The sequence below is a fragment of the Vidua chalybeata genome, chromosome 7 (genome assembly GCF_026979565.1).
Source record: "Vidua chalybeata isolate OUT-0048 chromosome 7, bVidCha1 merged haplotype, whole genome shotgun sequence".
Lineage (NCBI taxonomy): Eukaryota > Metazoa > Chordata > Aves > Passeriformes > Viduidae > Vidua > Vidua chalybeata.
In genome coordinates, this window is record NC_071536.1 from 18,311,958 (window position 1) to 18,338,322 (window position 26,365).

General features: G+C 38.9%; 1 protein-coding gene across 3 annotated transcripts in view; it reads right to left on the minus strand.

The window, feature by feature from the left end:
• Window positions 1–26,365, minus strand: part of MAP3K20 (mitogen-activated protein kinase kinase kinase 20) — an 88,722-nt gene that overhangs the window by 23,654 nt on the left and 38,703 nt on the right. For 2 of the 3 annotated variants that reach the window (XM_053947082.1, XM_053947081.1), the window contains exons 8-11: window positions 24,736–24,822; window positions 21,164–21,238; window positions 15,795–15,901; window positions 9,948–10,083 (exon numbers count right to left, since the gene is read on the minus strand). In XM_053947082.1, the coding sequence (XP_053803057.1) occupies window positions 9,948–10,083; window positions 15,795–15,901; window positions 21,164–21,238; window positions 24,736–24,822 (405 nt within the window). Of the gene's footprint in view, window positions 1–771; window positions 5,773–9,947; window positions 10,084–15,794; window positions 15,902–21,163; window positions 21,239–24,735; window positions 24,823–26,365 lie in introns of those variants that run through there. The other variant, XM_053947083.1, reaches the window with a different exon arrangement.

Here is a 26,365-nt window from a genome sequence, read left to right on the forward strand (position 1 = left end):
AACTGACAGAAAAGAAGGTATCACTGTAATAGTGATTGCCATTTTACTCATTCAAGTATATGGTATCCAAAGTGTCACTTTCTTGGCATTTTTATCCAGCTTAAAGGGTTAGCATTAATTGTTGTAGATCTGTATTTGGACAGTCAGTGTCTCACAGAAACTCAATATCATGATGTAGTTGCAAACTCTTTTGATGTCAATAACAATGATTTATGAGAGACTCAGCTCGGTTACCCATGAGCCCCCATGGCTTTGTCACCTCCTTCAGAGTGCCCTGCCACCCCCAGGTTCCCCAGACCCCACCCACAAGCCAAGCATGTCCCATAGGCAGGCCCTCACCCCAGTGACCTGCAGCCTGGGCAGAACACTGTGGGGCAAAAGTAGTGCTGGGGGCAACACTTAAGGACAAGGAAAGGCAAGTGGCAATTGTGAACACCCTCAGGAGGCCGTCAGTTGTGCCTTTTGTATAGTCAAACTGGCTGGTGCTGCAGCAGGAGCCTGGTATAATGATTTGTACAACTGAAAAATTTACTGCAGAAGTCCAATAATGCATTTTTAAATGTACAGTGGGTTTTTTTCTGCTTTCTTCATGTTTAAATAGGACCAGTGCCAGAATAGTTCTGTATTATTTCTCTCTTTTTTTTTTCCTTAATGGGAGAATAAAGGAGAAATGTCACACCGTTAGTAATACAGAAAAGTGACTTAAACCAGCAGACAATAAGGAAACTCTTGGAACACCAGTGTTTTACACAGTGACACAAATGCATAAAATTTACTGTCAAAATGTTTATTGCAAAATAGAAGTTTGGAACAAAATAGAAGCAAGGGAAAAGTTTCACACCAAAAGAAAGTTTATGACACCAATTGAGGAAATTGAATACATTGTATGATTTAGTTTGTTTGCTTTGGTTTTACACTGGAAAATCGAATCCACAGTGTGAGTAAAACAAGACATGGTATGTCAAGTGCAATAAAGAGGAAAACTGACACTGCAAGATTTTTCCACACAGAAGTGTAACATTGCATGTTCCACACAAATGATATATTCAGTTTACAGCACAAGAGTCTTGGCATAGGCATTGCGCTCAGCTTTGCTTTTTCAGAAGGGAAAATGAAGTTTTCTAACACTGTGAAAATATTTTCTATTCGAATTCCATCAGTTCAAACCTGAAGTGTAAGTAGCATTGACTCCTACTATTCAGTACAAAATTTCTTCAGTAGTGCAAAAGCAAGAAATGCAGTGGACTATATCTGACTTTAAAAGGAATATGAGTATTTAGCACACAATATAAAATGTTAAAAGAAACTCATTGGTTCTACAGTTTTAAAATTAAATCTTCACACATCAGAAATCTCTGTGCAGATTTTACAGTGTACACTAAGTTGAAGCCTGGGGGAAAGAGGAAAGGTCTCTCCTCCAGATTCCTACCAGTGTATTTTAAGGGCTGTGAAAATTACTAAATGAACTTACTTTTTCTACCTGAACATTCTACCTAGGACTGTAGTTAAAACCTCTGTCAAGTCAGAGGTCTTATTAAAAACCTGTAAAAGCTGCCTGATTACAGATAAAGGAAGTACAGCACTAAAGACACACAGTAACACTGCTCAATACTTAACAGCTATATGCACACTACAGATCTACTGCTACTGCTGAGAGCAATACCTATCATTACTGCATCAGATATTTAACTCAGAATAAACACTTTAAAACCCAGAAGGAAAGGGAATCAACATCTAAGAAAACCTCTGGAATGATAAGCAAACGCCAAGCCATGAACATGACTGTGTGACAAGAGGCCACGCCACACCTCACCTCCAGAAAGCCCTTCCAGTCCAGAGGGGACAAGCTCCATGTCAGGGAGCCCACAATGGCTGACAATGCAGCACACCCACACCGCACCCTAAGGCACTTGCTACTCCAAGAAATTAGTGATGTCATCGTCACAAAAATGACTAGATCAAAAGTTTTCCTTCATCAAGTCCCATTTCCGTATTTTTCACCACTGCTAAGGAAAAGAAAGGGAGTTGGGAGTTGGACATCCTGTCTTGGTCCCAGCTGACCATTAAGCAAGCCAAAAGTTGATCCTCCCCATTCTTCTCTGAGGCCATTTACCCACCTTAGTTAATGTTTGCAGTACAGCCAAGTTCAGAACTGGTTCTTATCTTTCCCCTCCATCAAATGCAATGATATTATTTTACTGCAAAAACCTTCAGGCTTTATGGAAGACTGAGGAAATTGGGAACCCAAAAGGCCTGGCAGGGCCTAGTGAGCTGAGAGGTGTACAAGGCACAGGAAGGCTTTTGGTGGTTTGTTCTGGCTTTGGCCCAGAGCAGCCAGAGAAATGCCTTCTGGGTTTGGTTAATGCTTTCATTAGCTGACACACCATGTGGCTGTGTACTGTTGTGGAGATTTGTATAAGCTGGTGATGAGACAGGTAGAAGATGGACTTGGATACACTGCAGAGCAAAATCAGGTGTGGAAGATGAAATACTCTGCCCTGCTCCAACCACCATACCTGCCCACCAGAGACATTTTCAAAGCCTTTATCTAGTGAGAAGCATTTCAGGGGCAGAAACAACTCAGCTTGATTCTCACATATGATAACTGGCTTGTAGACTGGAGACACCTGGTGTGAAACTCATCATGGGAAAGTAAAAATGTAATTAATACCACTGCTTTTTTAGTAAGCACAGCCAATATCCTAAGTATAATACTATCGCAACTGCATCAGAAGAGTTTGTCACGTTATCACCTTATCTACAACTCAGAGGTCACCTTTGCTACTTTAAATGCATGGGAAGTTTTAAAAGAGCTTAAATTTTTCCTTAATATAATTTAATTTGCTTTGAGAAACAACATGGGGAAAAAAGGCGAAGGGGGAAAAAAAATCCATCTTGCTTCATTAAAAAAACTGAAAACAAGTAGGTAGAAATTATTACAAGCACGTTACCACATTCTGATGGTATTTGCTGATATAAGTTACACACCTGGATAAGCACAAAGCCTTGAAGACAGACTTAAGACTTGTGACATTGCAACTATGAAAATCAGTGTCATACTAATTTAAAACTATTTTTATTTCTGTAAAGATTAAGGAGTTAATTTAAAAATTCACTTAAAACCCACACAAACATAAATGTGCATGAAGTGCTCCAAGATTGTCAAACACCAAAAAAGTGCAAAATATCAATGCTAGGAACAGATTTTTGGGGTTTTAGAATTAGAAATGAACTGAACTAAATTTTGTTTTCAGTTGTACATCCCTACACTGCTTATGTGGTACAGTAATTTATGCACAATGATACACATCTTAAGACCTAAAGTGCACATATTACATTACACAAATCCATCAAATTTTGCCGAGTGCAAAGTGGCAGTTACAAAAATAGTATCATTGCTGTGGGTGTTAGCAGACGTAGACTTACAAAAATAGTACAAATCTACACTGGAAAAGGCTATTTGTTCGTATTTCCATTTCATTATTTGCCCTTCTGAGTCTCTTTTTCTCCCTAAAATCAGGTTGCTTTGATGGACCTAAGAAGCCATCCCCACCTGAGCCAAAGGAGTTTCTCCTTGGGATACTTCGAACGTTTACTGCATCATTTAAATGATAATTTCATCATGAGAAAAGCTTTGGAATACAAGAGGGATAAGTTCAAGTCAATAGATTTGGGAGTGTTTGGAAGAGGGTTAAATGACATCCCGCAGGAACTATGATCCCGTGCAAAGCGAATGGAGCAGGCGGCCTGAGCGCAGCACTTGTGCCTTGCAGGTGACTGGACCAGTGCTGATGCTTAAGGATAAAACAATTCTTTCTTTCTCACAACCCAAAGAGGTGCCTACTGTAGAAAAACTCCTTCGAAGAACTTTGTTTTGTTGAGTGAACAGGTAATGATTTCAGGCCTGCTCTTATCTAATGTATCAATTTTTCTCTAAGCTATCCACAAAACACCATAATATATAGGTTAGAGCTGTGTAACAGGCAAGCCTATAATTAAAGAAGCCACTCAAAAACAGAAGTTTTATAAAAGAAACTCTTCCAGTAATTGAGAATGGAATTTTGATGGCTTATTTCCACTACTGCTGAACTACACAGTAACATTTTTCTTTTGAAATGCTGCCCTTCTTCCTTGGCAAATATTTTACAACATCTTCCTTTCTAACCTGCATCTGTGTTCACACTGGTTTCCCTCCCACCTTCTGCATCACCACTAAAGGGGTCATCAGGAGAAACATCCTCACTGCTCTCAACATAAGTGCCTGGCAGGCAATTATTGCAGCAGATTGTTACACACTGAGTTTTATGGTAAGCTGTAACAGCAGTGACAATACTTTAAAAGTAATGTAGCTGCAAAAAACAGTTATGCAGAGTCTAGTAAATATTCCTGACATTACTGCTAGATTCTACTACAGAGAATTTCACACAAGCCACAGTTCTAGGGCCCAAGCTGAAATGTCACAGTGGCTTCTCTTTGTCCTTTCCCAAGGATGGCACAGGCCGTTTAGCAGATACAACAGAATCAAAATTTACAAACACCGATTTTTGCTCTCAGGTACAAGAATAAGTCCATCAAAGTTAATGAGGCTTCATGGATTCACATCAACATAACTGAAAATTAGCTTCTAGATCACAATATCTGATAATAGATGCAGAGGTCTGATTACAGTTTACTTTGCTAGAGTGAATTATATACACATGCACATACACGTGAGGGGGAAAAAAAGAACATTTACAAAAATCATCTACTAACAGGGATTATCTGGGTTCTGCTGCTATTCCATTTTTAAACTATATATTTAACTAACCACTCTCTTCCCCCCCCAAGCTTCTCTGTTCCTAGAAACCTATTTGTGACTTCCCACAATGCTGCCTTGAAAAAGACTTTAAATTGAGAAACACAGCAAACCCCTTCACTACAACAGTAAGAAAGAATGGATGTAGAAAATAGCAAATCTGGAAGCACAAGCATATGCATATGACTGACAATTAAAGGGGTAAGGGAAATGACAAAAAACACAAAAGAAAAATTGAAGTACATCAATGGCATTAATGGCATTGAAGTTTCTCCCAGTGTTTCCAGATCTTAAATTTATCAAGCCACAGTTTCTGTAATCAGGCACTAGGAATTATAGATATAATCATAAAATAATAATAATCTCAATTAGTTTGGAAAGTTTAGTTCCAAATTTCATCAAAGCAGAAATAAGTCAGCACAATCGAAACAAAAACAACATATCTTTCTACATACAAATATGCTCAGCCTGGCAAATATATTTTTCGTTGTTGTTTGTTTGTTGTTCTTTTACAGGATTTAAACAGACCAAACTGACAGGATTCTTGTTCTAAAACTTTATTGTTTTGCTTTGCTAAAACAATTTCAGGGTTAACTCTACAACTTATTTCATTCGCTGCTATCATCTGTGTCATCAAAATCATCATCATCATCATCGTCATCTGACCAGTCGAATTCACTGAAACCCAAAGCCATGTTGATTTTCTTCCCTTTTCTCATAGAGGTGGTTTTAGAAGAATTCTTTTTGGCTTGCATGTTTATCTGCATTCCAGAATGCAGGACAGATCCTGCTTTGTTCAGAGAGAAGATATCCCCAAAGCCAGTCATCATCAAGGCCTTCAGGCTTTGGTTCATGCCAGCTACCTCCCCGTTACTTGTTGCTGTGATCTGACATGACATCTCTGCACTGTTTGACTCCTCTGTTTTAGATTCAAAGTAAGACTCCTGAGACATTCTTGCAGCAAGAGGTAAGAAAAACTATTTAAAGGAGGAAAGGACAGAGCAAAAGTGAAAGTTAGAACCAATTTTAAAATCAAGGAAAAAGACACCACCAGATTAGTCAGCAATCAACAGAAAGCATACGATTAGTGAATCTAAACACAGAGTTCAAATAAGAATTCATTAAAACAGATAGCATCCTTCTGGGGTCATTGTTCTTAAACCAAAGTGCAAAATCACTGAGTGGCATGGTAAGAACCACAGGCAACAGAGCTTTCATGACAAAAGAAGGTTCAAGCTCTTCAATCCTTCATTTTGTACAGCACAAAACAGAATATGACATTTCCCAACCAGGTGGACTGGTTCCAAGGCAATTGGAGTTGCTTAATTCAACCTTTCAGGATTGAAGAATAAATCAGGTTAAGACCAGAGAACCCAAACAAGCTCTGCAGTTTGATGCAGAAGCAGCAGCCCCTAAATATCAGAAATGAAAGCAGCAGCAGACTGGTTTTGAGTGTATGCTCAAAAGGAGAGAAAGGGTCACCCAGCAACAGCCACAATCAGAAATGAGTCCCTCACTAATGCAAAGGACAGGAGAGCTGGCCTCCAGCCTGCACCAGCACCACACCTTCAGAAGCCATCCCAGGGACAAGCAGGCAGGGGAAGAGGGGTGGTTTTGGTCAGCTTTTCAGCTTCTTCAGCTTTTTTTTTTTTTTTTTTAAAATAGTATTAAGAGACATCTGTCAATTGCTCGTACATCGTATTAAATTTCCACTAATCTTCACCTACAGATAATGGCATTCTCCTGACCCAGTCTGTTTGTTTGTAGTAACAAATGAAATATGCCCTCTTCAGGTAAATGATTAATGCCTCTTCAGAGTGGCCAGGCTAGTAACTTCTGTGATATGTTTGCCTGTGCTTCACAGGGAATAAAAACGCAGGCAGTTCACCCTAAATTAAACTACCTACTTGTCTTGGAGTGTCAAACTGAGACACTACTAAAGTAACAGCAAAGGAGCTATGTGTAAGCACCTGCACCAGCTTTTCTTTCCAAAGCATTTGTAAAACTACCTACCCAAAATTCATGGGTTTTCATATCTTTTTTAACCTAATCAGAAAAGTGACTGAAGAGTCAATGGCAGTTGAACAAAACAAGTTACAGGGGTGATTATGGTGATGCCCTGTTATATAACACAAGAGGCTTCACAGCCAGGGCTGCTCAAAGAATGCCTATTTCTTGGTAAAACCACTTACATTGACTAATTTTCTATCATTAAAAAAGACAGCATCTGTCTTCTGTTCCACTTGAGCTTTACCCACTTACATAGCCTTACTGTTTGCATTGTGATCAAGTAAAGTTAGTATCGGCGTTTAAGAAACAAAAATAAAATGAAGAAGTTGCATCCTATTGCTATGTGATGAAAGAACCTGCAGCTAAGCTTCTCTACACCTGGCTGTACAAAAACCTCCCGTTACACCATCAACAGCATGCTAGCTGGATCAAGGATCAGAAAAAGCTCTTCCTGATAAAAAGAAGGAATCTTTCAAAAATGAGACCTAGCACACAACACTTCATTGTCAGGTAGTTATAGCCACTTTCGATCCACAGAAGAGCATCCCCAACATATGGGAAGAATTCCCTACAAAAATCAACAAAGCTGCAAATCAGCTTTCCACTGAAACACCTTTCTGGGTCATTGACTGTTCTACATCTGAGAGTGGGTAAGCTGTGAAAGGCTCATTTTGCAAGTTATAATCACTTTACTTCCTCCATATTTTGCCATCTCGTTATCTGGAGAATTCAAAGAGTTTGTTGGGACAAACGTGACATGCCTTTAGTGACACACTGCATATGATGACTATCAGAAGAGACCCTTAGGAATGGCTGGGATCCACCAGTCGCTTTGAATTCCATGGTTAAATGACCATCTGCAGGTACAGGCCATCACAGGTGATATATGGATTTCATGTCTTGCTCACTGTCTTCCTCTAAATAAGATGTTCATCTTAGCTACATACACTACCATTGTAAAGTCAAATCTTCTTTCAAGAGAAGTCTCCCATTCCATTGCAGCTATTGATATATTTTACTCCACCAAAATGCTCCAGATTCCCTTGTGCTAGAGGCTTTTGGAGATCTGCACAAAGGAATTTGCAGACTCAAAGGTGTCTGTTGCATAAGATGCAGCAGAAATAGGGTCAAAACAAGAGCAGGGAGAAATGCACAGAAGCATTTCTAAATATTGGCCTCATCCTTCCCTCATGCTGAAGTGTACAAAGCTATACTTTACTCTTTTGAACAGGAGCAGCCTGCCACTCATAGTAACCTTCCATGCAGGATGAAGCTTCTACCAATCCTACAACACTGGAGAATCAAGTGGCAGAGAGAGCTTTGCTGTTCTCCTGTCACTTGCTTCTTACTCCTGCACACCACTGCTGGCCTCTGGTCATTGCTGCAGAGCCAAGTGAAAAGGTGACTGCAGAACACAGAGCAGGGACAAGACTACCAGCTGAGACACAACGAGGCCTAGTTTTGGCTAAGAACCAGGTTTATGCCTAGTGGGAACTCTAAGATGTGTCACAGTTCCAGTTGCCATATCTTTACTCCTGCTTTTATAGTCCAGGTAGTTTAAAGTCAAGCACTGTAGCTCCCTATTGTAACCCTCTAGTTTGATGCTGCTGAGCAGACACTGCCTGAACTAACGGAGGGAAACAGATGCTTGACTCCCAAGGATTATACCTAGCAAACAGAATGCCCAAAGGTATTTTGCAAATGATTTACAGCTATGAATTTACAATATAGTTGTATGTGTAACCAGTGCTATGAAAAAAACAATCCTGCTTGAATAAGCCCGTTTTTTTTTGCCAGTATATCAATTTTTTTTCCAATAAAAGGGCTTTTTAAAAAATACATTCTGGGTAACAGTTCACTTAAGATGCATGGGAAAAACAAACCTATATTTCTCTATTAGAAGAAATTGCACTTAAGTGCAATAGGACAGTTGGGTTAATGCTATGCAGAAAGACAGTTCATGCTTAGCACAATAGGCCTTAGCACAATGCATTATTCTTGCAGCAATGCCAGCTCTAAGTGAAAAGTACAAGTCATAAGCAAGTACAGCATAAAAAAACCCTAGGCCCTTGCTGGTGAAAAGGTTTGCTCATTAAGGCTGTGTCTCATGCTGTGCTCAGGATAGAGGATGGCCCACAGCTCAGTTACTGGAATATGGCAAGTGTTAAAGCAGGCATAAAGATATCTACTGAAAACATACAGAATCTGCACATAGGAAAACATTTATCCTCCGTGATTTCATTACTGCATGTTTGCAGTTGGAACATAAATGCAACTTCATTCAAAGAACAGCAATAAGTTATGTCTTAAAAACAAGTCATATGTAAATAGGTCTGGCTGGAATCAAGATTATAAGTAGGATAAAATTGTGCATAACGAAAATCGTATGCTACTGAGATCTCAATTTGGTATTTGTCTTAGTTAGTGCTTTAAAAACAAGTAGGTATCACAGTATTTTTTTTAACAACTCTGTTGTAATATGTCTTGCCATGCACTAACCCTGTGGTCCTCCCTCTGCCAATCAGTGGTTGAATAGCATAGTATTTCATTAAGAAATTCAGGATAATGCAAGGAAGGTTTTTTTTTTTTTTTCAATTTACAAATAGAAATGTGGGATCTCTACCAGCTGGTAACTGGCCAGTCAAAGTTATATAAATTATAATTATAAACAAAAACTTAAATTAATACTTCAAATTTTGACCCCCTTTTCACAAAATGGGAATTTGCTTCTTCTCAAAGAAAAAGAACAGAATCAAAAAAAAAACTGCATAAGTTTCACAACATGCCTTCTGAAGATACAAATGATTCTTACATTTTAAGACCAAATCCTGTATCCTATAAAGTCTACAGCTTTTTAGTTGTAAAAAGAATTTATTGAATGTAAACAACTTTTAAAGCTGAGAACTCAAAATAAATCAATGGGATACTTCTAGAAATGCCCATGTCACAATATGAACTATCAGTAATATGTGGTACCTAATGTAGTAGGTGAAATTTAAAAAAAAAAAAAAATGTTATCTAGGGTGATGCAATAAAATTGGCCCAGAGGAACAACTAAAAACAGGAGCACCGCTTCCTTAGTATGTCTTGAAATTTACATAGACAAAGCTCCAAATACTTCTGACACAAGATGTCTACTTACAGGAGTATTTGATTGTTCAGTTAACTTCTGCTCCCACATCTTCAAACGTCTCTCCCGTTCCTTTAGTTCCTGCTCTTTAAAGCTCAGATCACGCTCCAGTTTCTTTAGTCTCTCTAAGGTTGCCTCAATTTCACATCTGCACGGAGACAATTTGTTACGTCTTGTCTTTTCCTGACAGATATAAATTGTTCATAATTCCCACTTGAATGTTAATTAAATGTGAAAGGCTGAAAAGTACAATACTAACTCAAGCAGTTCATTTAATTACCAAATGCAAAGTCTTTCACACCTTTAGGAACAAATGGTAATGTTTATACTTCAGACCATAATACCTTCAGTTGAAGAAAATTAACATTTGAAAGAGTAAAATACCCTATAACAAAAACATTTTTAAAATGAAAATGCCTTCTTTCCCCCCAACATCATGAAACATGATCTGATCCATAAAGAAACTGCATGAAGAACTGGTAAAGGGACAAGCATTAGCAACACAATACAGGCAGTCCAAGAAGCCCATTTGTCTGAGTTTATAACTTGACTATAAATATTACTTGGACTTACACTCAAAAAGCACAGAAGCATTCTGTGGGGAAATATTTTCCCCACCTACCTTCCTGTTTCTTTAGGTGAAGATACAAAAGCAAAAATACAAACTGTAATATGAGCCAGCCCTGCAAATGGTTACAAATTCAAGCTTTTCGAGTTTGGAACAGTTGCGAGAAGGATTTGGTTGACTTTTCTTCACTTCTCACCATACTTGCAAAGTTATGAAAAGTAGGAAGGGCAGAAAATTAAGGCAGTACTCTAAGAAAGTTGCAGTTACCATCTTTATTGTGTTTCACTGCACATACCTCCCTTAACAAAGTAGTTTCCTTTGACATACTTTCTGATGGACAGTATATTTTAAACACGTGAACTGAACTGCTCTTGGAAAAGAGTTTAACAAGTTTTGCACTACACAAATACACAGAAGGTGAACAACAATTCTGTCACCAAATTTAGACATGTATTTTGTTTGTGTGGTAAAAAAAGAAAAATCTCCTATTAGTATCAGAGGTTGTACTTCCATTTAGCATTTCTTGCCTGTTTGGGATACTGTGCACTTCCTGCCACCTATATCCTGACCATTGTGGGAAGAGTCAATCACAGTGTTTTGTTTTTCTCCTTGAAAAAGTGAGCTCCTAAGAAGACAAGAGATCCTAAAGAAAGCTTCAAAGGTAGCTATTTGGACTCTGCAAGGTTAAATATTCTGCTCAAATTTCCACATTATTTTTCTTGTGTTAACATGCTGTGAACAAAATATGCTCCTGACATTTTCAAAAAGAAAGTAGAAGGACCAACAGAGTTAGCTGTCATTTCTATTTGGGGTGGAGAAAGAGAATTACTTGTTTCTGTAAATCTCCTGTCCTGGCATGGAATGATTAAACTCTTCTCCACTAAAAGAGTTCAGCCTCTCAGTGTGGGAAAATAGCATACCCAAAGAGTCTATTTAAGCAAATAAAATAATATAAATATTCCAAATTTTATGGATTTCATATTTTGATAAGACATCTCTGTCAGAGAGCATTGCTTAGAAAGTACAGTGAAAGAATTCAGAGCTCGAATAACCAGCAAATCCTACTGCAAACTTTACCACCATGCTTAATTCTACTGTGGAAATCAGCCACCTGGGGGCAAAGGCATTTATCACACTTGAGTCCTGCCGAGTGAGCTGTTCTATGTGGTGGTCAGAACAAATACCCCTCGTAATTATCATGCTTCAGATTTCAAGAAAAATTCTCTATCATATTTAGGCATGCATAAATTAAGACTGATCCTTATGTTGGGTAGAAAGTGGTCACGCATCATAATAAAGAGACAACAAGGGAACAAACTAAAAGGCACTGGATCGAAGGTCAGAAAGTGACTCATCACCAGACCAACATATCCCTCATAAACTCTTTCTGTCAGGTGCAACATCTACTGTGGAAACTACAGAGCAATTTGAGGGCAGTAGCAAGCACTGCTTTTCTCAGTTTGTCTCTCATCATTGCTGCTACTTACACACAACTCTGTAATTTTTTAAATATGTAAATTACATTCTCTTTTAAAGTAATATTATGCGCTAGGGGAGTCCTGGTAACAATAGTTTTCTCTATGTCAAAAGTCTATTTTGTACTGTAATTATCTCTCTTCATTAGACAGAAACTTCTCTAAAAAGAAAAGGTTAGTCTGCAAAAAACAGTTGCATTCTGAAAAATAATTCCACTGCATAATGGAACTGTGTAATTAAAGAGAAAGCTACTGTACATTGCCTAGTTAATGAGTCTTACTCCATAAATGAAGCAGCTTGAAACATTATACATGGTAGGACATGTGGATTTGTTTGCTTCTGTAGTTCTGCAGTGTGAGTTTACTGGTTTTTCTAGAATAGTTTAATTCCGTGACACTGAAGAACAAATACTAATACATTACTAGAAACTATAATGATAAACATTCACTGATTAAAAACAATGATTGGCATTTCTTTATATGTCTTGAATTGCTACTAATACATTAATATAAGTATCACTAATAAACTATTTTAAGCATTGGAGCAGCCACTCGTGGGGAGAGGATGGAAGGAGAGATGCAGTTAGTATATATGACTAAATGCAGACAAATGTGATCTCTCACTGAATTGGAACATCATTACTTCTAGCGTAATTTTTTCTGACTGCAATACAAGTGACTTGAGAAAGGGCTCCAAAAAGATCACAGAATATGAACTTAAACATAGGGCAGACCTATGCACCTCAGGCATAAGGCAGTGCCCCTATTTTATTAATAATAAAAATGTGTTGAACATGTGTGGAACGTTAGGAAAAAAACCACTGAATTATTTTAAGGAAATACAGAATGAGCAGATCAAAATGTGATATTAATATAAAAATGAAGACCAGAAAATGTTGCAAATAAGACTGCATTATATAGATAACTGATATATATATTATATAATTATATATTATATAATATATATATATTATATAGATAAGTCAAAGTATCATTTGTGTTATCAAATCCAGCAGTCATGTAGAGACTCAGCCCACTCTCAGTTTTCATGCCAGCCAGTCAGTGATACTGAAGACTCCAGTTTCTTGCTGTTACAGCTACAATTTGGCATGTCTATAGAAAAAGAACCTCAGCTTGCCTTTTTTTCAGAGTGGGGAAAAACACAATCCAGCTTGCCTGAGCTTTGATTTGCTTTGGTAAGTGCAGTATCCTTGTGAAAGTGCAGTATCTGGATCATTAATTCAGAGGCCCCTCAAAGGAACAAGCATAATTTTTGCTTTTCCCAAGCCCACCCTTCTCCAGGGCTCTGATATCTAGGCTTCATTAAAATTCCCTATTTTGTGGTAATACATCTCATACTTTCCCTACTGCTGATTTCACTATCTCTTTGCAAATTACTATGGGATAAAAAAAAATGTAAAAAAAAAATCCGTAAAAGCAAAGATTTTTCAATGCAGAAGTTAAAATACATTAAACTAATGTGCAGTTGTTTTTAGTAACAAACTTAAGTCTCTTTTAGTTTATCCTTTGGGATCACTTTATGCATCTTTCATCTACTTCAGGTGGCAAATTTTTGGCATACTTTCGGTTTATTTGGCTAAACTTCATGAAAGCTTCCATACAGACATGGCTTTCACACCAGGCCAGGAAGCTGTTACCAGAATTTGGACGGGAGAGCACCCCTACAGCTTCCAAACATGTGCCCACATGAATTGTGCTCTTTCTGAACGTTGTGTTTTCATTTCAGCTCAATTCAAAATCATCTTTGCTTTCAGGCAAATCATGTCCCATCATGAATTTTTATTTTCTCTCTCATATTTCCTTGTCTCTAAGTCATTTATTCTTCCAGAAAAAATGTCACATTTATTTTTAACACAAGTCTCCAAGGTAAGAAGTTGATACTGTCATTAATTGATAGTACCACAGAGCGTTTTGTTGCTACATGGCTTTTCATTTTCATTAACATCTTTTCATCTTTAACATCTCAGTGAGGCATTCCTCATCTGAGAAATTTAGGTGTAGCAAAACAAAATTTGCAAGAAATACTTGGTCCACTTGAGTCACACTTCAAGAACTATACTGATTAAGTAAAACAATGTTTGTTACCAAATGTCAGTTAGTACAACTTTTATTTTGCTATATTGGCAAGATTTAAGTAGTTATTTGCTTTTCCTAAAGGCAGTTGAGTACCTGTTCAACTTTTAAATAAATATTTTTATTATAAGAAACCCATCACTAGGATGGTAGTTTTTTTCGCAACCCTCCTTGTTCTGTCTGCTGACGAACACACAATATGATGCTCAAAGTCTGCATAAACAACGGTGCCACGGAGTTGGGGTACTTTAAATACCGCCCCGAGTGCTCCACACATGGCTGCGGGCGCAGCGGTGTCCCCAGCAGCAGCAGCAAAAGCAGAAGCAGCAGCAGCAAAAGCAGCAAAAACAGCAAAAGCAGCAGCAGCAAAAGCAGCAGCAGCAGCAAAAGCAGCAGCAAAAGCAGCAGCAAAAGCAGCAGCAAAAGCAGCAGCAAAAGCAGCAGCAAAAGCAGCAGCAAAAGCAGCAGCAAAAGCAGCAGCAGCGCCGGGGCAGGGCGGGCCGGGGGCGCTGCGGGGCGGCCCCTCGGGCGGCGCGGGGGGCGCAGTGCGGCGCTGCCGCCAGCAGATGGCGCGCAGCCCCCGCAGCCCAGCCGGGCCCGGGGCCGCCGCCGGCGCGGCCCAGCCGGGGCGGGCCCGGCCCGGGCTATTTATACCCCGCCGTGTGACCGGGGGCGTCCCAGCGACAGCTCAGTTTTTCCACTCGCCCCATTAAAAATCTACGTCTTGCCTTTCCTTGGAAGGGAGCGGAAGAAACGCGGGATTGCCGGGCTTGAAACAAGCCCCATTTCCATGTTCTCCTCCCCATCCTCCACCCCGTCCCAGTTTCTTCGATGCAGGGAATCTTTCGGTATTTGTGCTCCCCGCTTATTTGGCATAGAGCCAACGCTTCTTAATATAGACTAAGGCACGATCATCTCCAAAAATCATCTCCCTGCGCAGATCTGTTTTCAATAGTCCATCTCAAACAGAAGGCTGTACTGGGAAGCAGCAAGTTTTCTAACCCACAAATAAGCTTCAGGGACAGGTTTTTGAAGTTTTGGCACATTCCAAAAAAGAGGCTGGAAGTTTTACTGCAAAACTGTAATGTAATAAAATTGTCTCAAATCTCACCTCCATTTATAATCACTTATGAATAACAATTACAATCAGCAATAGCTAAAATCATATGCTCAAGCAATGCTGGAACACTATGTAAAAACAGGACTGGCATGGGCATATGCTGGATGTGTGAACACACAGCTGACACAAAGGAAAGAACACATAAGAAATGGTAGAATGCATGAAAGTGAGGACAAATAGAGGCTTGGAAGGTGTGTTTTTTAGGCCCCTTTTTTGGTTTTAATATTAACATCACTGATACACTTTCTATGAAAATGGCATCAAACCTATATGTTATCTGAATTCTTTTGCCTCCACACTATTGACTGAAACATTGTAATTGGTTTTAAGATGTGAATCACAAAACCATAAATATCATGATGCCGAAACCACTGTAATAATAAATATAGGGTACAGCTAAGTGCATTGGCTCCTAATACAAGTTTCGCAACATTCTGGGCATTCCTGAAAAACAACAAGGTAAGTTATGTTCTAAAAATACTTCAAGCACACATATTTTCTACCAGTATATCATTGGAGTCTGATGTCTTTCTGAAAAAAAACTACTCATAGCATTTCAATGTAAAACCACATCATATCATCTTGGGAGGAAGAAAACTTACCTCCACTCTGCCTTGTTATGCAGGAATGAGTTACACTGGTCTGGAAGGTTGCTGTCATTTGACATAGATTCCAGGATTGAAATAATCTGCTTGAAAGATGGTCTTTTCTGAAGAAAAAAGAAAAACAAACCAGAGTATTTGCATTCATATAAAACTACTAAAACTATATGCAGGATTTTTTCAACTAAAACCCCACAATTAACAGGAATTGCCACACTTTCTGACCACAGCATCCTACAAGAGGACTGTAAATCTGTAAATGGTTTCATTTTGTTCTTCCATTAAAGGAGTCACACAGGCTAGTAGGACTCAAGCCTTAGCTTAGTCTCCCATGTCTACTAGTAAAACAGTATTAAACATTAGAATCATCAATCATCTAGATTCTTAATTTGAGAGAATAATTTTTTCTCAAGCTAAGAGGGAAAATGCTTCCAAATAGAGAAGGCTGGACCATCAGCAACTAGTAATTATACAGATGGCCTTTTACAGGTATTAACATAAACTCTTTGGTGTGTGAACAAGCCATTTAGCTGCCTATCAAAAACAGGTTTCTGGCTGCAGTTCCCCTTTTGCAGAGGAGATACTTTCAGAAAAACTCTCACTTAGCCACTTCGGGAGCAGCCAGGGAAGAAGTGAAGAATGAGGTTAGGGAAAGATGTCTTGCCTGGCAGCTAGGCTCATGGTAGTGGACTCTGTGCTCTTCTGTCCCGGGCTCATTTACTGAACTTTCTGTTCCAGGGCTCTCCATCCAAGACCCACTGTGCTCACAAGCCAGAAAGACCAGTTAAAATTTCTCTGGTTTTTTTTTTTTTTTTTCCCCACTTTTCCCTTGGTCCCAAGGGCAAGCTATGAAGTAGGATAATAACTGAAAACTGAAAAAGCCAGTTAAATGTGTTTCTTGAAAGAGCACTGACTCTGTTAGTCTGTTTGACAGACCCCAGACAAGGTTGAGACAAAAGGTTGAAACAAAATGTAGATACATAATAAGGGGATGATGCACATTCTCTCTCTACCGTGCCTTTAATTATACCATTTCTGCTAAAATTACAGATGCCGCAATTAAAACGTGCATTTTAATTTGGGAGCACAAAAACAATTAGGAACAATGCTGAGGTGTCTCTCTCAGGAAGATCCAAGTGATTTCCACATTATAAAAGACAGACAATTTCTTTATTTTAAATGTCAAACAGCATGAAAAAGTGTCAAATGCATAACAAAAAAAGAGACAAGCTCTCTTATACTGTAATGCTGCACTATTCGGCTGTAACTGGAGGCTTTGTCTGTCATTTTTTGGTCCACCTCCATGATTTCAGGCAATGGGCAGTTCAGTGAGCTACACAGATTTTCTTTGCCACAGACAAGCTTGCCCCAGCCACAAGTGCTTATGTAATTTGTTCCCCAGCCCAGCATGCAGAGAGTGGCAAACTGGGCACACAGAGCTTCACAGCAACAGGTACCAGTTAAGCAGCACATTGCCTGCACTGGTGACACAGACCCCTGTATGAAACCCAGCAGGGTCACCCTGCCTTTACAGGGGGCTGGTAAGGCAGCTGTCCTCCCCTCCACGTGCATGATGGTGCTGGACCTGCCACAACTGAGCAGATCCTCTGAGCACACCCTGGAAAGAGCCCAAACTTGCCCAGTCAGGAGTAGGCTGCACTGGGGGCACAGAGCACAAAATCCATCCGTGGTACCACCACCAACTCCAGTGCAGTTTTGGGGCAGAAAAACCTTTGACCGGCCTTCACACCCTTTTTCTTGCTACAGCTGCATCTCTTGTAACCACACCAGTGGATGTGAACTGTTGAAGGGATTCAAGGGCCTCCCAAATGGTGAGGAAGCTGTCAGAAAGGAGATAGTGGTTCCCTGAAATTTACCAGGGTACTGCAACTGCTACGCACTGTTCAACAGACTGGCAGGTACATAATGTGCCTATACAAAACAAATTCTATTTTCAGGAAGACACCAAGGGCAAACATTCCCATGCTGCATTAGCTACAGTATTTTATGGACTATCCAGGATAATTTACAAAACATATCTGTGAGTTTTGCTTGCTCCTTTTTTCTCAGGTGTATACTGTGAAGTATAGGGCAGGGCTGACACTAAGTGAGCACAGTCAGCTCTACTATCAGGCTTGCCTGGAGTAACCAGAGTGGAGACAATGTCAGAGAACAGGGCTTTTACTAAGGGCAGGCAAAAGGATCAACCAACTGATTTGGGAGAAGCAGCAACAATCACGTGGTGGGTCCTGCACTACAGGCAAAGGGGCTGCAGAGCTGGTGCAACTGGAGCTGGAACAAATGCAGAGACACACAGTACTGTCAAAGTACTGTACATCTGTGGCTGTGCAAATTCTGTAAACAGCCATCAGTTACCCTGCCAGCTCTGCAGCTGTCACATTTACAGGTAGCAGCTTTGGATGGAGACAAACCTGACAGGAAAGCACAAGCCTACACTGTCATATGGGTTTTGTTGGTTTCTTGCCCCTAGGAAAGGATAATTTCAGATTTAATAAATGCACTCTAAATGCAGAGTGGTACTTTGGCTAAAACTGGCAAGAAGTGATTTGGGAAACTGGGAGCCTGAGCTGAGAAACTTCCCAAAAAAAAAAAAAAATTCTTCTTTTCAGTTGATAACTGCTTAGCACTTTCTAGAAAGCCCTTATAAGGGATTCTTAAAATATCAAGGCATGAGTCGCCTTTGAAAACTGTTTCCCTTTATATCTGTGATGTCTCATACTGAAATCTTTAAAATATATGCCCCTCTAGAAATAATTCTGGCTAATGTTTTCATTGTTTCCTTCCACTCAGTATTTCTTACTGAATAGGTCTCCATAAAACCAGGATATTTAATCCATGTATTTCGCTTTTGTTTCTTCTCTGTTCCCAGATTTCTGATTTCCATTAAAATACTCTGTAATTTATAAACATCTTTGATGTGGAGAGAGACTGAAGGAACAGATGAAATGAGAAAGAATTATTCACCTACGACTCAAAAGCAAGTAACCCCAGTAAACAAAGACATCAGTGATAGGCAACCTTGTTTCTACAATTATCTAATACCCAAGCAAAAGCTTGTTTGGTAGAAATTTTAAGGTGTGAACTGTTTGTCTTCATACAGTTTAAACTGCTGGTTGAAACTACCACTCCAAGTATCATGTGGAGCACTACAGATATTTTTCTCCATGTGTGAAGAAATTCTTAAGAATTCAAAGCAACATTAATAACTCTGTCTGTTCCCATGAAGAAATTATGGTGTGAGCAGTGTCTGACACTCCAGCTGCTCTGCAGCAGCTCTCCAAGTGTATTCCTTAGCTCCACCATAAATGCATATCCCTCATTTCTCAGGGGTAAGGCACCAAAAGTTACCTCATGCTTTCTGGGGGCTAGAAGTATGCACCTTAACAACTGCTTTTGAGCAGCTGACATACTCAAGCTCACCCCTGCTTGACCTTCAGTAACTTGTTCATGCACCAACGATCTGATTTTCTAAAGCTAATCCTGGCAAAAAGAGAACGTTACAGAGAGCAGTATTTCAGAGGAGCGTGCTCCATCTTTTGGCTCATGCAGGCCACACAGCCCTTTATCAAAGCATTTTGAGAGCTGTAAGTAGCGAACCTTTCTCAGCACGTGACTGAATAAGTCAGTCACATGTCCAAATTGTGACCACAGATTACTCCATTTCAGTCATGTGAACAAAGCTGTAATTGCCCAACAGAAGAAGAGCTGCATGAAAAAAAGCAGTGGAGAGCAGACTGTCAGAAAAACCCCATCTCACACGAGATTCGCAGTTTGCATGCATCAGAGATACCTCTGGGAAGAATGTCCTCAGGAACCAGCCCACACCCAGATAAAGAACTATCAGACAGAACTCAGCCTGATGGTAAAGCATCATTCTTTTACAACATGCACATCCCTCCCTCTCCTTGAGAAACAGCAACAGGCTTTTGGACACTTATGGATGTGACTCAAACAAAGCAGAGAGTGAGCTGATCTAGTATGTGCTACATTTACAGAAAAGAAGCTCCAATAATTTGTATTCTGAGGCCTTTGGTAGCGATGCTGACACTTGGGAGCAGTTAGTAAAGATAAGCAGTTGGCACTGAAAGTCCTCTTCAGTAATTACTGACCTAGAACTTAAGCAGCCTACTTGTAGATTCAAAAACTTGAAGCATTTTTCTCCCCTCTATTCTGTCGGAAGGATACAAGGAATTATTAACAGAATGACAATTAAATGTCTGTTCATGTGGAAATCACATGTTGATGGATCTCAGTGTTCCAGATACATTCTGTAGGAAAGCAACCCCTTGCTTTTAAAAGAGATACCAAGAATGCATATTTCCTTTCTCATATTATTCTTCTATGGCTACTCTTTGGTGATAAATTCTAGTTTGGAGCACCTATATGCTCTCATTTGTCTTGGAATTAATCTTGGTCTCTGTGAAGTAGTAGCTAACTTTCTCCTGAGTTTAAAGAAATTAAGTTCTTCCTGGCACCTTGGCTTGAGGAAAAGAGCACAATTTCCTTTGCTTAACTATTCTTCAATGTCTCAAATGTTTTCATAGGCAAAGGAAATAGATCTTAATCCTTGGTACTAAAGCTAGTATGCCCACAGGCTCTTTTCAGCCAGTTTTATGTACAATAGGATGGTCACAAAGTCCATTTAAAGAAGGTAACTCTCATAATCTACAAAAGCTTTTATTGTCTAAATACTTATTCAATCCCTTCCTTGTAGCAGCTGATTAATAGTGACAATGGTGCAGCTCTTAACTTTTTATTCTGTTTTCATGGTTAAACAGCACTGCTATTATCATATTCTTACAGTACAGTCATTATAAAGCTCACCATTCAAGCTCTAAGGGAACAGATTAGGAAAGGTTTAATGTTAATTTAGAATGTGTTGCTGCTGCTACTACCCATGTTTTATGGATTAATTTATTCTTTACTTATACTTGTGTTTTCAACACAAGTAGGGCACAGAACTGGACCTTGAAATTTGTATTTCATAATGTGATGTTCACATACATCCAAGAGGGATTAAGTATTAATCTTTGAAAGAAAATATAAACCCCACAATTTTTCCACTTGCTCCAAAATGGCTACATTTTTGCCATCTTACCATATTTCCTGTCATTGTCTTTAGTAGTTACAAAGTTAGCAGAATAGTAACTCTTGTTTAAAAGGGAGAGAGAGAGTAATTTAGGTATAAATATATAAACACACTAAAAAAAAAAAAGACAGTCTTGGGTATCTTTGTCAAGAAATGTGTCAATGGTGTCAGCTCAGACTTGTCCCCCAAAGAAATGTTAATGCACTTTGCAAAATAAGGCTGGGGTGGTGGTGCAGAAATCAAACACACATTTAATTACCTTTGAATCAGCATCCCAACATTGGTGCATCAGTTCTGCAAAACTTCTGGGACAACTGCTTGGAATGGTTAATCTCTAATGGAAAGAAAATGTACCAGTTACTGGAAGCATTTCCCTTTAAGCTGCTATGCAATTTCCTATGAGACCAAGAGACTTCAAAGAACTAAAGCACACTCTGTCTTTTAAACACAATATAAAAAATGCGGAGACATATTAGAAAGAAAAATCGAAATTGCTAACACTAGCAAGAAGCACAAATAATTTTTAATAGACCTCTAAGAAAGTAACAAATGGGGTTCCTTAAGAAAGCTCAGAGAAAAGATGCAAAACCAAGACAAATAGCTTTTAATACTAAAACAATCATTTGTGGAGGTTACTGCATAGTATTTTAAGATGCTTGTCAGACAGGCATAATGTACAGCCTGCCTTAATTCCTTTCTCCCACATAAATGGTCTAGCTGTACAATACTATAATCACTTTTGACACACAAATAGCTGAAATATAGATTACATTAAGTGAGTTAAAAAGAGTTAAGTGAAGCTCTACATGACACAAGAGACATTTCATGAGCCTGTGGTCAGAAGGATTAATGAGGACATGCAGATCTCAGAAAGCACTCATAGAGTACAGTGAACTCATAAATATTTCCTAATGACTGAAGACAAGGAGTTGCTGGTTATAGCCAGGACCACTGACTACATAGAATTAGTTTGCTGCTAGTTTGGTTTCATTTGCTGAGAGTTTTAAATTAGAAGATTTTTACATTAACAGCCTGCCTGTTTCCAGACTGGAAAGCCTAAAAGCAAATCCTTTCTCACATACACAGATACTGAAGCCTCTCCAGCTGACTGCACACGCTTCCAACATTACACACTGAAGGAGGTCCCTCTGCTCTCACTAAAGCTGTTAACTGACTTCAGATGTTTCATATTTTATAAATAAATTTTTTATAGTTAGATAGAAAACCAGTTTCTCAGTGAAAGTGAATCCAAATGTAAGAGGGGTCAAGCTGGAAAAAGGGTCCTTGTCCTCTAAGAGGCAAGAACCAGGTATCACATTCCTGTTCAGACTATCCTCTCAGGAAGACCCTTTCATCTGCCCTACTATTGCCACTTCAGAAGCAAAGCAGAGTAAGTTTTGTCACTGTGTACCATTACATTACTGCAATGTGACCTGCAAAGCCTTACAAGACACAGCAGCCAAAAGTAAGAGTTAAATTCTGTTCCAAAAGCATTTGAACCCTGTAAGAACTGGAAACATGAGACACAGAGGCAGGGCACTGCAGAAGACTGATTATTAATGTCATAACTTAATGTTCAAGGGTTTCTGTGGAAGAAATACACAGAAATTTGTACAATGCATAAATAAGTTGCACTGGTGCCTGATCTCTAAGTCACTGGCCTAAAAATACACTGGCTAGTCTTGCTACAGTATTGTCTGTAACTCTCAGTGTTCCAGGAGGTTGACAATCAGTAGCAATCACCATTTGTCTCACTTGTGAAGAATGTCACCTATATAATATGTAATATAGAGGTAGCAGGATCCAAATGTCATATTATAATAAAGAACACGTTTCTCAGTGGCAATTTATTATGAGATCATGTCTAGCATAACCTGAACTCTCATGCTTTTCTTTTCTTAAAAAAATCTCTACCAGAATAAAAATAACACTGTGAAATTAGATGTCAAAGGAGATCCATACAGACACATTAGAATCTACTCCATTTGCTGGCCTCAGGCTTTACAAAGGGGATTTTTCACCTTATGCAATTATGCTTTGGCCTCAATCCCTCACTGATTTTAACAAAAGACTTGCAGTCCAAAAAATGGAGGAGTGGCTCAACAGTGATCCAATCCTGTTGTGGACTGGAACCATGCAATCCCAACTGTATCAACAGACTGAACTGAGAGCAGAACCTGACCCTTACACTTGTTTCGGGACACAGAACACGAAGAAAAGTAGCACAAACTGACTTTTACAAGGCTTATGCTGGGCATGTTACCCATGTCATGGCCAGAAAAAATTTAAAGTATGCAATGCCCTCTAAGCTCCCTCACAGTCCTCTAAGCAAAGTGGTAGCAACAGGCTAGTGGTACCTGACAGACAAAGAGGTGGCTCTGAGAATGCCACCCCTTAGGCTTCTTTACCCATTAGGAAAAATAGTCATGTCTACATTTTGTTCATACTGTATTTTATGCAATTCCTTGCTCTGGAAAATTGTAGAGAAATGTGTGTTGTACTCTTAGGCATGTTTCAGCATGTGACTGCATCTCTTTACAACATTCCCAGTGCCACTCTGTACCCCTTACATAAAACTGCATGTGGTAGGCACAAGAACCAAATACTGTTGATGGAAGGCTTTATGGTCCCTCCTTCAAAATGATGTGTGAGGCTTTTCCTGAACTAGGAGAAAGAGTGTCTTTGTGCCCCCTGCTCTGATAAATGCAGCAGAAGACCACATTCACAATCTTCACACTGTTAGTGTAGCATTTCCAACTAATTGGTATATCACAGTGTCACTCACTGGAATTAATCCAGTCCTCAAAAAGAAGAAAAAAAGAGAGAGGGGAAAAAAACACCAACAAAAAACATTAAACTAAGAGGAGGAAACCTAACTCCTCTGTTTAACTCTGAAGCATTTTGAGAAACAGTTTATGTAGAATAATAGAAATCTGTATTGTATAGCCAGTGCCTCGCCATTGTAATGTTTCCCAAGCTTCCGCTGTGTCTAGATAGAGGAGGTTTCATCTTTGTGGAGGATTTCCATGCTTGTCTGTGTGTGGTACAGTCACAACTTTAAATGTTTTTTAAATGTAGTTACTGTCTTTGATATCAAGGGACTATGTGTTCAGATATATGCTCACATGTCCAACTAACTGAAAGCCTCAATTTGTGAGAAGAAGAAAAGCGAGGCTGGGGACACTGTACAAACGGTGTTTACACCACTGAAGTGCTTTTGAAATGGAAAGACTCTGCATGAGGAGGCTTGCAGCTATGCCACAGCCTTGCCGATACCAGTGAGGAGCTCATCTTCAATGTAGTGTTGAACGTAGGTGGCAAAACTGTAATTTCTCTCTTTTTTTAAAACTATTTTTTCTTCTTTTATTTTTGAAATTTTCATCTAAGCGGCAGTTTCTTGTACTATAGTGACTCCTGCTGGGAGAGTTAAGTTGAAGTAGCTGAAGGTCTCTTACAGATATATCAACTCCCGGCCAGTAAAAAGATGTCCTAAACGCAGGAGATGGAGTTAAACTGTTCCCCTACCTTGGACGCAATGGCTTCTTTCATCACTAAGAACAAACCCCTAGGTTTTACAATTGAGACTGAGAAACTAGTACAGTACTTGTACAATTTTTGATCTACAGCATCACGACGTGAAGCTGCAACAATTAGATGTAAAGGGTCCATTCATGAGGAATAACATCACTTTGACCCTTTGTGTTAGCTCCTACTGCTAATCTTTCCATACGCGTGAACTTACTTTCAATTTGAAGAAGATGAAAAAGTCTTTTGCAAAACCCCAATACTGTTTTCTGATCTATGTACCTGAATGTAGAAACGTAGTCTTACCTCGTTTTTTTCCACTACAAGCCAAGCTACTTGTAATCCTTCCAAGCCTTTAAAGGGGACCTCCCTTGTTAGCATCTCCCAGAGAACCTGGAAGAGAAAAAAAGAAAAGAATTTTTATTTCTGTACTTTGTATTTTAAATACATTATTAAATCTTGATACAGCACTATTCTGTATCCAATTACCAGGCAACCAGTTTTCATTTGCAGGAACTTGGACCAGTGTTTGTGTGCAAGATCCTCTCACAAAATTAATTTGAATGTTTCTGCTTTTTCCTCTACAGAAAAGCCAAGAAAAACTGGGTTGCTTTTTTACTATCTTTGTACACTATAAAGTTCACATTTGGCAACTGGGACTTGGGAAGACAATGCTCTTCCTCTCCTTCTCATCTCCAACTAGACATATCTTTGCTTTGCAGTAATTTTTCATTTAAAAATATTTCTATGCGATTGCAACCAAAATGTATTTAGCTCCTTTGATATGCCTATAAAAATACAATTTTGCAATAAAAACTGTAATTGTTTATCTCCAAGTATGTGATCATATTAAACTAAGCAACATACAGCATATAAAAAATTACTCTCTTCTCCTTGAGTTTCTATAGACGTACTGTCCTTAGATAGAGAAAGATTTCCTAATTTTGCATGCTTTTAGCCTTTTGGTAACACAGTACTCAAGAATCTAAGCTACTCAGTAGAAGTAAGTTTGGCCTCATCAAAAAGGCTTCAAGTCAGTGAATCCAACTTTTTTTTCTGCCATTGGGACAACATATTGGAATTTAACCAAATTAATAGCACTTTATACCTCCACTTGTATATGTCCCCTTCTTTTTTTTAAAGCAGAACTTTCATATACACATCTTGTTGCAAATATCTACAAACTTTTTCTTCTGCTCATATATCAAGTATATAACAACAACAACAACAAAGAATCTTTAATGCAGGATTTGCCAAAATACATTAAGATCCTTATACAAGTCTCTATATTCTCACTGTCTGGGTTAGTGCCCAAGTTTATTCCAGCTGCATCATTTTGAATGAATTGTGGACAGCTATGAATATAATGAAAAAGCAAATGCAACAATATTGACAGATGGAGGTCAAGCAAAAAAAAATGCATTGAAGCAGAGTTGGGCCTTTAATCAAGTGAACAGGGTATTCCAACAATAGACCTATTTGAATAATTCTGCTTGAGTCAGAAGACTTATTAGTAAAGGTAAGAGTATCTTGGAAAAAGAAGAACAGTTTTTTCTGAGAATAAGAAATATATGGGGAGAACTATCACAGACATATTCAATTATCCTGTTAGCCTCAGTTCAGTCCTTTCAGAAGGAAAAAAAGGCACCTCAATTGTAACTCAAATTATCACCTCTCTACTGGTAGAGAAATAAATTTAATTGTGAGAGAAGGAAAATATTTACCAGTCCCACGTACTTCAGACAAAAAAACAGTGTATAAAATAGTCAGTTTAAAACAAAGGTTCCTGGACCAAATCAAACATGTGGTTGAGCAGCCTTGCAGAACTATCTCATCTGTTGGGACTGTACCATGAAACTACAGAGGAAAGAACTCAAGTTTGCACATCATATAGAGCAGTATCTAAATAACCTTCCAAGTAAAGAACATAATGAAA